The sequence below is a fragment of the Semicossyphus pulcher genome, unplaced genomic scaffold (genome assembly GCF_022749685.1).
Source record: "Semicossyphus pulcher isolate SPU_LCO1_2020_fin unplaced genomic scaffold, fSemPul1.0.p SCAF_13, whole genome shotgun sequence".
In the NCBI taxonomy this organism is placed as follows: domain Eukaryota; kingdom Metazoa; phylum Chordata; class Actinopteri; order Labriformes; family Labridae; genus Semicossyphus; species Semicossyphus pulcher.
The window spans coordinates 6,404,651-6,417,751 of NW_027211637.1; the positions used below are offsets into that span (position 1 = coordinate 6,404,651).

General features: G+C 40.4%; 1 protein-coding gene across 1 annotated transcript; it reads right to left on the minus strand.

The window, feature by feature from the left end:
- Window positions 1–2,553: 2,553 nt before the first annotated feature.
- On the minus strand, window positions 2,554–10,642 carry LOC138590429 (A-kinase anchor protein 12-like). The gene is made up of 16 exons (XM_069661069.1): window positions 10,450–10,642; window positions 9,396–9,472; window positions 9,030–9,131; window positions 8,855–8,914; window positions 8,703–8,772; window positions 7,779–7,944; window positions 7,544–7,613; window positions 7,242–7,397; window positions 6,454–6,510; window positions 6,233–6,358; window positions 5,644–5,768; window positions 5,386–5,437; window positions 5,234–5,304; window positions 4,965–5,132; window positions 4,519–4,627; window positions 2,554–4,431 (listed from the first exon to the last, which is right to left on the minus strand). Exons 1-16 carry the CDS (start codon window positions 10,640–10,642, stop codon window positions 2,554–2,556), a joined length of 3,480 nt encoding a protein of 1,159 aa, XP_069517170.1.
- Window positions 10,643–13,101: the final 2,459 nt, after the last annotated feature.

The following is a 13,101-nucleotide window of genomic DNA, read 5'->3' on the forward strand; positions in this document are numbered from 1 at the left end:
ACCATTCTTTAATCATTAATCCCTCAAGTGTAACAACGTGCATAAACATGTTAAGAGCCTTAGTTGACATCTTTTAAATTTCCTTGATTATGTTGATACCTTTTTATCACGTGTCAAATATTGATGGTCTGCTAATTCCGAAATTCATAAAAAATGCAAATGACTCATGCTGCACTAAGGGAAACTAATTTTGAGTCCATTGAACCGTTTGCATGAATTTTAACGTCCCTGCACTCCACCGTGACTATAAATTCGACCCGTTACCGTCCAGAGAGCAGGACCGTCAAGCTAGCTAGCAGGTTAGCTTCCCATACTTGCTGGTGTACTGATGGAAGCTGTGTTCCCTTGTGATCCGTTTTAAACAGAAATATGAGAATCAAGTAGGCTAACTCGCTTCTAGTTGTTTGCCTCTACCTTTGAATTGTTTGTACAGTCTTACAAGCATTCTGAAAGCCAAAAATACTAGTTTCAGCCCAATTAAATAAAAACCGGTCCAAATCATAACTTTGCCAGAAACCTGTGTAAAACCGTAAAACCATATGCAATAGAAAACAGATCATAAGCATATTAAGCTTCATATCTGCGTCAAATAACCAAAGATAAAATGTTAGATAAATATGCTATCGCACCCCAAAAACAGTGCAATTAGTCCAAATACAAATTGGCATTGTGGTGGCGTCCGGCGTCGATGCCAAACCATATTAAAGGGATCAAATTCTGCCATGAAATATGACACAAAAATCCAACCTATTTAAAAACTATAGGATTATGGAAGAAGGAAACTTCCAAAATCAAATATAAATACATGAATATGACATTAAATGCACCAAAAATATTAAAATAAGGCATAATTAAGGCATTGATTAGTAATAAAAGTGACTTAAACTTATGTTTCGGATTTAAGAAATGTAAAAAGAAAATTTGTCACATTGTCAATGATAATGACGTCAAAGTAAATAGGTCCTCCTTTATTCAAAGGATTGAATACAACTCATGTCAATCAAATCTGTAAACAATGAGTGAGTGGAAACCAAGAAATCTTTGTTTTTGACCATAAAATGACAGCTTGTTTAGTCCACCAGCTCAAGGTAATCAACAGAAGCCATCCTTTAAGTAATGATGTATTTAGACATTTTTAAACTGCATGGGCAGTCCCTCAAGTTACCAGGTATTCACAATGTCAATTACTCTAACAAACTCTAAACTACCGTTGAATGATATCATTTTATTCTTTATTATTCTCAATTTTCAAGTCATGGTTTAATCTATCAGTGTGCATAACAATCGGGGATAGACATTAGAATATTTCCACTGGACTGGTTCCACAGACCTTCAAGCTCCTAGGTCTTAAGGTTTTAATTGTTACAGTTCAATACAGTTCATACAGCTCAAAATTATATTGTCTTTAAATTGAAAACTATATTTAAAACAAATTGTATTTTGGTTCCCACTCTGTCTCTGTTAGTCTTGCTTTTTTGTACAACAACCAATTAGCTAAAGCTTGTACATTAGCTCGATATAAGACAGAACTGTTAACTTATTAAACTCCATTTTCATTACTGGTCTATTTAATGGATTTGGTGGATCAAAAAGGTGGGAACCAGGCCACTAGTGGGAAGGAATCTGGATGTTTTTGAACCGTAATGGTGTTTTGGTTTAGGCTACAGTATTGGGAAAAAAAACTTTGTACCAACAGTGTGTGAACGACATGAAATCTTGTGCCCACGGGACATAGTTCATGTTTAACGCTGGCAATTTTCTAGAGCTTCAGATGACATTAAAATTGCTGATAAGATAAGGCAAAAATCCTCACATCTCAGAAACTGGAATCAGCGAATGCTTCGTGATTTGTGCTTGAGAGATGGCTCCACAATGTTATTTTTCTTTTTACGCTGTTGAGTAATTTGGCACCAATTTTAACTGCATCAATGTTGGTGCAATTTTCACTGGTGCAAAAAAAAACACCACAAGTCTGACACACCTTATGTACACTGGTTACTGGCAAAACTGGGTTACTGTGGATGTGGTGTCACATTCAGACCTAAAGTTACATTTAAATAAGTCTCTGGCAGAACGCACAGTCCTTCTATGAAGGGTGAAAAAAAGAACATTTGTCAAGGGCAGGTCTCAACTGCACCAGCGCTCTTGCTAACAAGTGCCAGGGAGGGATGTTCTGCAAACAGGTAGTTGAACTCTTGCCAGAACTGGTCAGCTAACATGCATGAAAATTCCTTTTAGAGGGCAAATTTTGCAAATGTCAGACGGACACAGACTGTTAAAATGGTATGGATGCTCAGAGAAGAGAAAGGAAGAAAGCAGAACGCAGGAGCCGGATAATCTTAGTGGTCCACACATCCTTTTACTCAGACTCGAGAAGCTTACAGCCCATGATCAAACTATTAACTTTATCTTGGCATTTACAGTAATTGAGTTACAAACATTGATAGAAGAAAGGACAGGAATTCAAGGTGAATGTTTCAGACATAAGGTTCAACAGTTTGAATTATTACAGCTCTTCATTTACACAAGCATTTTATCAAGGATTCCAAGAGATCATTTTGTTGGCTTGGCTTGTGGTTTTTCGGAGTCATCTCCACTCTGCTTGTTTGAAAGAGGCTTCTCAGTTGGACTGGGTTCAGCTTCTTCAGTGCTTGGAGTCTGAGAGGAAGTTGACTTCTCAGTGATTGGACCCTCAACTTTTTCAGACTGGTCTGACACAACAGCCTCTGTATCAACCTTGGCTTCTTGGCTGGGAACAGCTGCTGAACTCGTGTCAACAGAGACTTCAGTTGTTATAGACTCGGTTTCCTTGGCAGGAACCTCAGTAGTCTCGGGCAGCTTCACATCTTCCGTAGCCACAGTATCTGCCTCCTTTGAAGCTTCCGCTGGGATGACTTCTGCTTCCTTGGAGACTTCTGCAGTGATTATTTCTGCCTCCTTAGGATCTTCTGCTGGAAGGACCTCCCCTTCCTTGGGGACTTCTGCTGGGATGACTTCCTCCTTGGAAACTTCTGCCGATACTGTTTCTGCTTCCTTAGGAACTTCTGCTGCGATGGCTTCTGATTCCTTGGAAACTTCTGCAATGATTGTTTCTGATTCTTTAGGAACTTCTGCTGGGACGACTTCTGCTTCCTTGGCAGCAGTCTCTGAAGCCAATGTCTGAGCCTCCTCAGTACCTTCAATGGCAGTGGTCTGGGGCTCCTTTGATTCTACTTTGGCTTCAGTTTCAACAGCAGCCTCTGTTGGGATAACATCAGCTTCCTTTATAGCAGTCATCACAGGTTCTACCTCTTTCACAACCTCTGTAGCACTAATCTCGGTTTCTTTGACTGCATCTGCTACTACTGCTTCAACCTCTTTAGCAACCTCTGATGTTTCAGACTCAGCTTCTGCTAAAACCTCACTTGCGTCCTTGGGAATAACACTTTCCGTTGCTTCAACCTCCTTGATGACTGTGGCCTCAATCTCTTCAGTGACAGTTGCAACAGTTTCAGCCACCTTGGCAACATCAGCTGCGATAACTTCAGCCTCCTTTACAATGTTTGCCATGGACTCAGTTACTTGAGCTACATTGCTTGCCATTTCCTCTACAACCTTTGCAGCATCAGTTCCGACTTCCACGGCGGCTGTAGCTTCAGTTTCTAAACCTTCAACAGACTTGGCTGCTGACTCAGATTCCAGGACAACAGCCTCCTGGGAGAGTCCAGCTACTGCAGCCTCTGACTCTGGAACAACTTTAGAGACAGCCTCTAATTCTGTCTCCTGAGCCACAGCAGAGTCTGTTGTCTCCAATTTTTCTACATCTTTTCCCTCCTTGACTTCTGTGGCCTCAGTCTCTTGTGCAGCCGCATCAGTAGCTGATTCTTCTTTACCAACAGCAGCAGTTTCTTGAACAGCAGAAACCTGTATACCCTCAGCCTCTTTAACCTCAGTGACTATATCCTGCACCTCAGGAACAACAGTGTCTGTAACTATAGCTGTGCCTTGAACCTCCTCAGTCAGGTCCTTGATGGCCTCAACCTCCTGCACCAATGGGACAGCAGCAGCAGTCTCAGCAATAGATTCAACTGTTCCTGCAACTTCACTTTCTTTAACTAAGGTTGCTGCTTCCTTGAGGATAACCTCTGCTTCCACTTCTGAAGGTGCTGTGGCTGCTTCTGCCTGTGCAGCACTGCTCACAGCCTCAAGGATTGGAAGAACCTGTTGTATAGTTGGGGCTGCATCTTCGGCTTGTGCAAGTGAAGCTGCTTCCTGAGCTGCGATTCCTGCGGCCATTTCCTTAGGGACAAGAACGCCGACCTTGCCGACCCCCACACCTGCTTCCATCAGCAGCCAGTCCATTTTCTGTGCATGCTGCATGATGGCATCATCAACTCTTGAGTCAATCATCGCTTCGGTCAAAACTCCATCTTCAGAGGAGTATGCGGCAGCCTTTGAAAAAACAAATCAATGAAAGGTTGGCTTTGGATTTGTTTCAAAGTGAAATTATATTTAATGTGAAACAGTTTTAATACTCACCTGCCAGGCCACACCGAGTTTGGAGATTTCACGACCGGACATGCCTTCTGCTCGCTTTGCGATGTCTGAACACTTCTCTCCATAGTCAAACTGAGCAAGCTTTAATCTCCTGTTGAGGTTGAGCACAAGAGGTATAGTTACAGCCTTGAGCTTTAACGTGTTTCTTATTATTGATTGTTCTTGCATTTGCTGGTTTCAACTGACCAATGCACTCTGCAACAGCTTCTGTATTATTTCCGGAGTCCTTAAACACCCTTTCATAAAAGCAATAAGTAAAGACTCCGACACCACTTTGGTTTCTTGACTGAACACATTATATACACCATTATGCAACTTGAGCTAGCAAGGCTACCTCTAGGGACCAATGCTTTCCTTAGTGGTAGTAAATCACCTCTGCTATGGCGCAGCAACAGCATCTGTGATTGAAATACAGTAAGTGTACTCACTGTCTCCCTGTAGTGGCAGGACCCAGCACAAATTTGTCGAAATACAGGCGCACCAATCTCTCCCTCTCCTCCAGACCCGGTAAGGCAAAGTTCACAATCTCATCAATGCGGTCATTAATGGCCCAGTCGAACTGCTCTGGCTGGTTACTAGCAAGCACCAGCATGAACCTGAGGAGAGAAAATGACAATACTTGGTCAGTGACCTTTTCAGTCATGGCAATGACCTTTTAATGCCCAGCCATGCACAGTAAATAATGTAAGATACCCACTTGTTGCTCTGCTCCCCAGTGCGATACAGGAATGCATTGAGCGTGGCTCGGAGGTCCTCACTGATTTTCTCCTGCAAAAATCATGACTCATGAATATATGATTAAAACACAGGGCATCATCACCATGCATATGGCACTGCAGCTGAACTCACTGTGGCTCGCTTACGCAGGAAGGCATCAGCTTCGTCCACAAACAGCAAGACGCTGCAGGGAATCAGAACATCAAAGAGAATGAGTTAAAAAAGGCCTTTAGGTCATTTAATGTAATGAGCAAGTGGAATCACAGCAGCTCAGTATGTAACGCAGCATAATGTCTAAACTATTGAACATTCAGAGTCATTATGCAACAGCTGATATGCATTGTGGTATAAATTCATTGAATGTTAATAGATCATATTGAAGTGCCCTACCCTCGCCCACTGGTGCTGGCCCAGTCAAACACCTTGTGCATGGCAGTGACTCCATCGCGCCCCATGGGTGCCACGTCCCCACCTGTCATGATGGCAAAGTCCATCCCTGAATGAAGAGCCAGTTTCTGAAAGGTAATGGAAATATTTTTTCTAAGGGGGGCAAAAAAACTGAAATGCAAAACCAACCTTCAAGTATGAGCAAGTTAAATATATAGAACGTATAATGCTTCACAATTGACCCTCAGCTTTATGAAGAAAGACATGCGCTTGAAATGTATCAAATCCTTGCTGTGGTATTTTCTGTGTTCAGGCAATCCCTGGCCATGCCAACAATCCAGTCATTTTTGAACAGATTTGAAACAATTTAGAAACTTATAATGCATTACATCACAAAGGAAAGGTTTTTGCCAGGGAAGACGCAGCTGTTTTTGACTTTCATAAACTGAATCGATACTGAATTTAAATCAGCAATAAGTAGTAAAAATAGTCACTGTGTTCTCCTTTAACTGTCAACCACTACAATAGAACATCTAACAAAAAAAACATGAAAAGTGAAAGAAAATTAAAAAGGAGTTTGACCCAGCCGCACCTTGGCAAAGAGTGTTTTTCCAGTTCCAGGGGGTCCGTACATCAAGATGTTTCTGTACAAGCCTTTGTTCTGTCTGGTGTTACGAGTGGCAATGGCAATGTCTCTAACACGTTCCTCCAGAGCCGCCTGTGTGATCCACGGCACAATGACAAGATTAAGCATTCTTTACAAAGTCATAACATGAAGGTGGAATTCAAACGATATCAGAATAAATGACTCACGCTGAGCACGACGCCCTCCAAGGCATCCTGTGGTCTGCTTCTCAGACGCTTAGTTGTCTACAAATGAGGAAAACAGAGAAAAATGATGCTGTGATCACAAATCATTTAACAGCTGACAGCTAGTCAGATGATTTATGTTTGAAGTCTGAGTGCTTATGAATAGATTTCTTAGTATGTATTTATAATTTTTCAGAGACATTGCATCATTTTAAACACTTTATCACCAATGACTGACTCTTCTGCTCTGCAGCAAACTGATTCCACTGTTTCGTTTCTTGTAAGCAAAACAGATTTTGGGATAGTGTCCTAAAAAATAACTACATTCAGGACACATCTACCCATGTTATGTTTGTTTATCTCAAATAAAATGAATGCACTTATTCATTTAACACACTACACTGGCGTTTTTGCCTTTTTCATGTTCGAAATTTTCCCTCATTCTGTCCATTTGGCAGGACAAGCTGGATTTGCTGCGGACAACACATGAATAAACAAATCATTTAAACAATTTCTTGTCGGAAAATAAATTAGATGCGCTTCCAGCTGTTACAGGCTGATGTCAAAAACCTGAATTACAATAAGTCTCCAGACATTTAACTGTTATTTGTGAACAGTGGTTCTAATAAAAAGCATTAATTTATCTCTAAAGCACGATCATTAAAACATTCTATTTACTCACATATGCTGCATGTATCTCATACTTTTAAAGATTACATGAGTTGGATTTTATCAGCAGAAACCAACATCACATAAACGGTGTAAATGTGAAAAGTGGAATGTAGTGTGACCTTTATTGGGTGCTTGATGGCCTCTGCAACAGTTATCCTGGAGGTCTCTCTGACCAGAGACGGTTTGCCCAGACGAGCCTCGATGTAGCGCCCGGCCACGCCTGTGGCATTCCTGGCAGAATACACTCCAGCAGCCAACAGCGTCAACCCAGCAACCTGTGTGGCAAAAAAACACCCAACATACATATCTTTAAACATACTGTATGTCATATCAAATATGAAGACCCCTGTTTCCCATAATCCTCTGCAGTCCTCCTGTGGTTAAAGTGTGACAAAGCGTGACAGGTCTGACATGGATTTACCGTGGCTGTGAGTTTGTCCCAGTCAGAGACGAAGGCCCTGAATCCCTCCCCAAACACCGCTCCGGCCGTCCTGCCAAGAGCAAAACACAATTATCACACCTACCGCCTCCAGCGTGGCAGAAAGACTCACTTAGGCCCTCTGAGACTTCGTGTTTAACAGCTGAGACAGATACTAGAAGATAACATGCCAGTTACTCTGAGGATTAAGGAAGGTGGAAAGTCATTTTGCCCTCACTTTATAGATTCAAGGACAGTTTGTCTATGTTCAGCAGCTTTCAGGCGGATCTGCTCCCTGATCAGGTCTGCGTTCTCCCGCTCCACCTGTGCACGAGCTTTGGACTCCGCTTCAACGCGAAGCAGGTCGTTCTTGTGTCTCAGCTCCATTTCATGTTCAATGGTGGCTGGGGGGATAAGAAGCAGATATTAATAACTACATGTTTATGACCAGTTCTGACAGAATGAAAGAAAAATAGATTTAACTTAAAGATACAGATCTTTTATTCTTTTCTTTTCACTCCTTTATCCATTATGCTGATCATGGCGTTATCTTTTGTGTGGTTGCTCAACAACCGGCACAGGCTCTAATATGTCCAAAACTCAGTCGCCAGGGTTCTCACCCGCACCAAGCCCTGGCAGCACATCACCCCCACCCTCATCCACCTCCACTGGCTCCCTGTCAAGTCCCGCATCACCTATAAAATCCTCCTCCTCACAACCCATTCCTTGTGACCTCCTCCATCCCTATACCCCATCCCGGAGTCTGCGGTCCACAGATACATGCCTGCTCTCCATCCCTCAAACACCCTCAAAACCCATTGGGTCACCACGGCCTTGGGACTATAATTCACCACTTTCCCCTGTTTTCAGTGCTAGTTTTCTCTCTTTCTGCCTTATTTGTTTGCTTGATTTGTTCTGTTGTCTGTTTGTTGTTTACTCTGTAAAGCGGCCTTGGGTCCCATGAAAGGCGCTATATAAGTCTAAGTTATTATTATTATTATTATTTATATTAACCTTATTGGCACCTGTGGATATATTATAGGTCATTCTCTGCTACTGAGAAGCCCAAATCGTACTTATTGCACCTTTAAGGAGGACAATTAACCAGTTTTTAACAAACATTGTTTGTGGATGAAAAAAGCATAAATGCAAGATCTTCTACCTTTTCTCATGGCCTCTTGCTTCAACACTGAATCCTCTTGTTTGCGAAGGTTCTCCTCGTTAACAAATTGCTGTAGACAGAAAGCACTTAACATGATCGCTCCGTTCAAGGTATGCAGGCATTAATTGAAAGTGTCCGTTTAAAAGAATTACCTGTTGCCTGAGCTGATCATCATACCTCTGTCTGGCAAGTTTGTCTTGATATTGTGCCCTCTAGAGGTGATAGAGAAAATAACTATTACATTCACATGTTAAAAATATCTTACTTGTGTGGGAAACTTGTGTTTTATTGGCAGAATAGCATGATGCTTGCAGTGTTTTTCCATACCGCCTGGTTTTGCTTTGTCTCCTCTGCAAGTGTTTTCCGTCTCTCCTCGCCCTGGAGCTGGATCTGCTCGCCCTTCAGCTGCTCCAAAGCCGCCTCATATTCCTGTTGAAGAGGTTTATGATGTATTGACTGACATCAGATTTGGCTTGTGGCATGGCATGTGACTTATTTTATTAATTTGTACATTTGTCAATTTGAGCATTTTGTATTTCAATTTATTCCAGTGTGAAGTAATGAGTAGCTTGCAAATCAATGTTTTCCAAGTAGCTTTTCTTACACTACTCAGAGGCACTTTAAAGGTTAGACTCTGTATTAGGGTTCTTTTTATACAGTCTATGCAATAAATCCCCCTTCTCAAGCACCTACTTTCACTTTAGTCTGATGCTCCAGCTGTACAGTCTGCTCCTGCATGCGAGCCAAACCCAGCGCTTCCTTGGCATGTCCTGTTGAAATAATTAAGAAAAAACTGCTTCATTCATTGACCCATTTAAATGTTAACAACCGGGACAATTATGGTTCGACTTTTGAGTATAATAAACTTTAGACAGCTGCCAAAAAGATGCAAATCCAAGCCTGTTTGTCAGTGAGTTTGCAGAGAGCACGGCAGAAATTTGAAGGGTGAATTTAAAAACATATATGTACTGTGATTGGCAAGCTGCAGGTAAAAAAACACCCACACAGTGAATAACAGGAAGTATGTTCCAATGCACATACTGACATGAAGAGAATGATGTGTGAGACAGGTGAACGGCTGATCTCGCAAGGACACTTTGTTCCCTGTTTGCTCCCTGACACGCCCACTAAAACTCTCTACTTTGCTGTGCAGCGTGGAGGTCATATAGGCTAGCACGCATGTTGCAAGCCTTGTGCTGCAATGTAAGTAATTCAGCAGCTTGACTTGTTCTGTTCCCCCCTCATGTAAGAGAGAGAACAGACAAGCCAAAGTCCATTTCAAAACTTGAGAATTCTGAAAAAGTATATACACATAACAATAAGGCAAAACAGTCGGGTGAAAAATGTTTCACAGCTTTTGCCAGCCCCTGGCCTCCAGTTCTTGGTGGAGGTCTAAAAAACAAGTTTAAAAAGTTTATTTGTTATCTATATTGTGCAGCCCAATCTGATAGGTATAAGCCGAATTAAATAATTACACCCGGCAGTTCAGCAATGCTCATTAAACATGACGTTCACTGTGTGCAAGATTGCAATAGACACTTAACTCTCAGATGTGTATTTTCTAAGGAATTCGGCTTGTGGGACTCAATCAAAAAAAGAACAGAACGTGCCAACACAGGAAAGTTTGGTTATTCCATTTAACACAGTGATTAATACATTGTGGTCATAAAAATAGCAAAGATATGATGAAATGAATCAAAAACTTTGGTTAAATATTGGTTAAAATTAAATTAAAATGCATACGCACGTGATTTGTCGAGCTCCCTTGCAGCTTTTGCAGCTCTTTCCAGCCCAGTTGGGTCAAAGTTGCTCCACTTATCCCCGGGTTTGTCTCCCCCTGAACCTCCAGGGGCTCCCCCGCCACCTTCAGCAGGAGCAGCCGCCGCCTGCTCGTCCACCGTCGGCGGTGACCTCTTCCCCCAGCCGAAGAGCCACGACATGTTGCTTCAATGGAGTCCGAGCAACAGGCTGCACTTTGTGTTTAGTTGGTAGCCCCCGGTGGTATCTTGCCCATGCTTGTTGGAAGTGAGTCAAGTACACTAAAAGATGTATGACAAACTTCCTGTCAAATGTTTCAAAATAAAACAAACCTCAACTGATATCAATAGACTTCCCTAATATTTTATACAACGTGAAACGGAAGAACAGAGAATACATTCGTAATCGAAGAAAAAAACATTTTATACAAAATTCTAACTTTATAACTTTTACAAAATCAGTCATTTGCCACCTGTTTTTGTGGTTATTTATGTGTGTTAAATAAAACTAAAAAAAGTAACATTACCGCAACAGTGATTTTTATTTTCTACCCGAAAATGTCAGCTTCAACCTGTGTTTAGTTATTGGGTGGAGGGCTATATATCTTATAACTTTACATAAGTCTCGCTCGCTGTGTTTACTGTACGTATACATGTGTATCACCAACTTCGTGTATATAAAGTAATCTATTGCGTTTGTTATTCAACATTTACCTTTTGGACATTTGTATTTGTTTACAGAAACATTAGGATTGCATGTTGTAGATCATTGTTGATTTTATTTTTATAGAGCCTTCTTTTGTTACACCTCCATCTATATATAAAATTGTTCATGGAACTATGTGAGTACACTAAGAGCAGAGTTGTAAGTTGATTTGAATGTACTCATTCAATTTATTCGGAATTATTTGAACTTACTGTACCTTTGTTTCAATATGTTAGTTTGTAGCTTTAATTATCCTTCCAGGATGTAATACAAATAAAGTTTCATTATTGTGTGTATGGCCAAATGTATCAGTACTAGTAGTATCCTCTGGTGTTACAGGATGGAATTACCAAGTGCTTCCTAATTTAGTCTTGCTTGACCTAACTTACAGATAGGTCAAATTCTGTGTTTGAACATAACTGTTGCTTTTTTTGGTCTTTATTTATTTCATAGTGTAAAGGAAAAAGGGAGAGAATATCTAAAGATTGAATAAAGTGCACTGAATTATGCATACTGTAAAACCTGTTTTTGTATTTGTATATCTTCACATACTTGGCCAATAAAGCTGATTCTCACTTTAATCCCTTTAAGTTACAAATTGAATGTTTTTATTCTGATTATATGAAAAAAAATAAAAATTAAGGTTTAAATCTGCATCTGATACCATCAAGAACATCTATGCTTATTTCCTATGTCATGATTTATCACTGTGAGGTACAAGTTGTCAGTTTTGTGTGATTAATAAACAGTTTACAATTCAAAATGAAATAGATAACATGCAATAAGAGTTGATGAAATTGGAAAACCAGGATATCATATAATAAAGGGTCTGAGCCTAATGTTTGTTTGTTTTTAAACCATGTACTAATATCACAGATTAAAGATAACGTTTATTTCTAATCTGAGTCAGTGGTGAATGTTTGATTTTATTGGCCATGTGGATTAAGAACATTAAATAAATAAGAAATCTACACGAGTGCATAAATGTTCCCTTGACCTTCAAATTCATTATCGTCAGAATAGTTCACTGTGTACATCTGTGTCCTTGTGATGTCTTGCATATTAAATAAGAACAGACTGGCAGTCATTGCATCACTATAAATCACACAGAAGATAGCCTCTAACCACACAGAGTGCTCCTATCACTTTCACTGGCATTTATTAAAGTAACATATCGTAAGGTGCCATTCAAAAGTGACTGTTGAATTTGTTTAGGATTAAACTTAAGTCATTACTTTACAGAGCTGAACTATTGCAGTAGAAAATCAGTAACAGCTCATACAGGGCCTTTATATGTTTTATATAACATGTACATACAAATGGAGGGGTCAAGGACATGTTGAGTAACAATTCACACAAAGTATAACATGAAAAATTGTGGCATTAAAATACACATTGAGACATAGAAGAAATGAAATGGTAATGGGTACAGTATGAAATAAATCACAGAATGGGATATATCCAGGGTAGAAAGTTTTAAACATTAGCAGGAGCATAGCTAGATTATAACTATTGCATATAGGCGAGTTCAAATTAATTGCATATACGACTTGCTTTGTACAGCATGTTTTTATTTTCGGGTATGTAACTGACCCTCGTTTACATCAATGAGAGTTGTGAAAGAGGCTTTTACATTTGGTGCCTTCAGGCGCTGTTGGATATATATAACTTACTCACAAATGTCGTGTACATTTACGGTAAAATTAAGTAAAATCTGTGTTTTTATATGGAAGCATGGATATTATGAAATTCATGCTCGACACTAATTTAATACGAACTAGTCTCCAGCTGCAGTATAAAACATCTGTGTGCCAGTTTGGGTGCGCCGTTTGTCGGATAAACGAGTTGAGTCGGAGAACATGAAGGCAGCAACCATGACGCAGCCATACGTACTTTACGTCACGTGGAAGCGTGTAGCGGGCGGAGCTTTTGCTTA

What these genes read in the sequence shown, in the direction of transcription:
- LOC138590429 (XM_069661069.1), bottom strand. Translation starts at nt 10,642, where the DNA reads ATGTCGTGGCTCTTCGGCTGGGGGAAGAGGTCACCGCCGACGGTGGAC. An exon ending in GCAAGAGGCCATGAGAAAAG is followed by an intron (nt 7,945 to 8,702) that starts GTAGAAGATCTT and finishes TTATCCCCCCAG; the next exon opens with CCACCATTGAACATGAAATG. An exon ending in AACTCGGTGTGGCCTGGCAG is followed by an intron (nt 4,432 to 4,518) that starts GTGAGTATTAAA and finishes GTTTTTTCAAAG; the next exon opens with GCTGCCGCATACTCCTCTGA.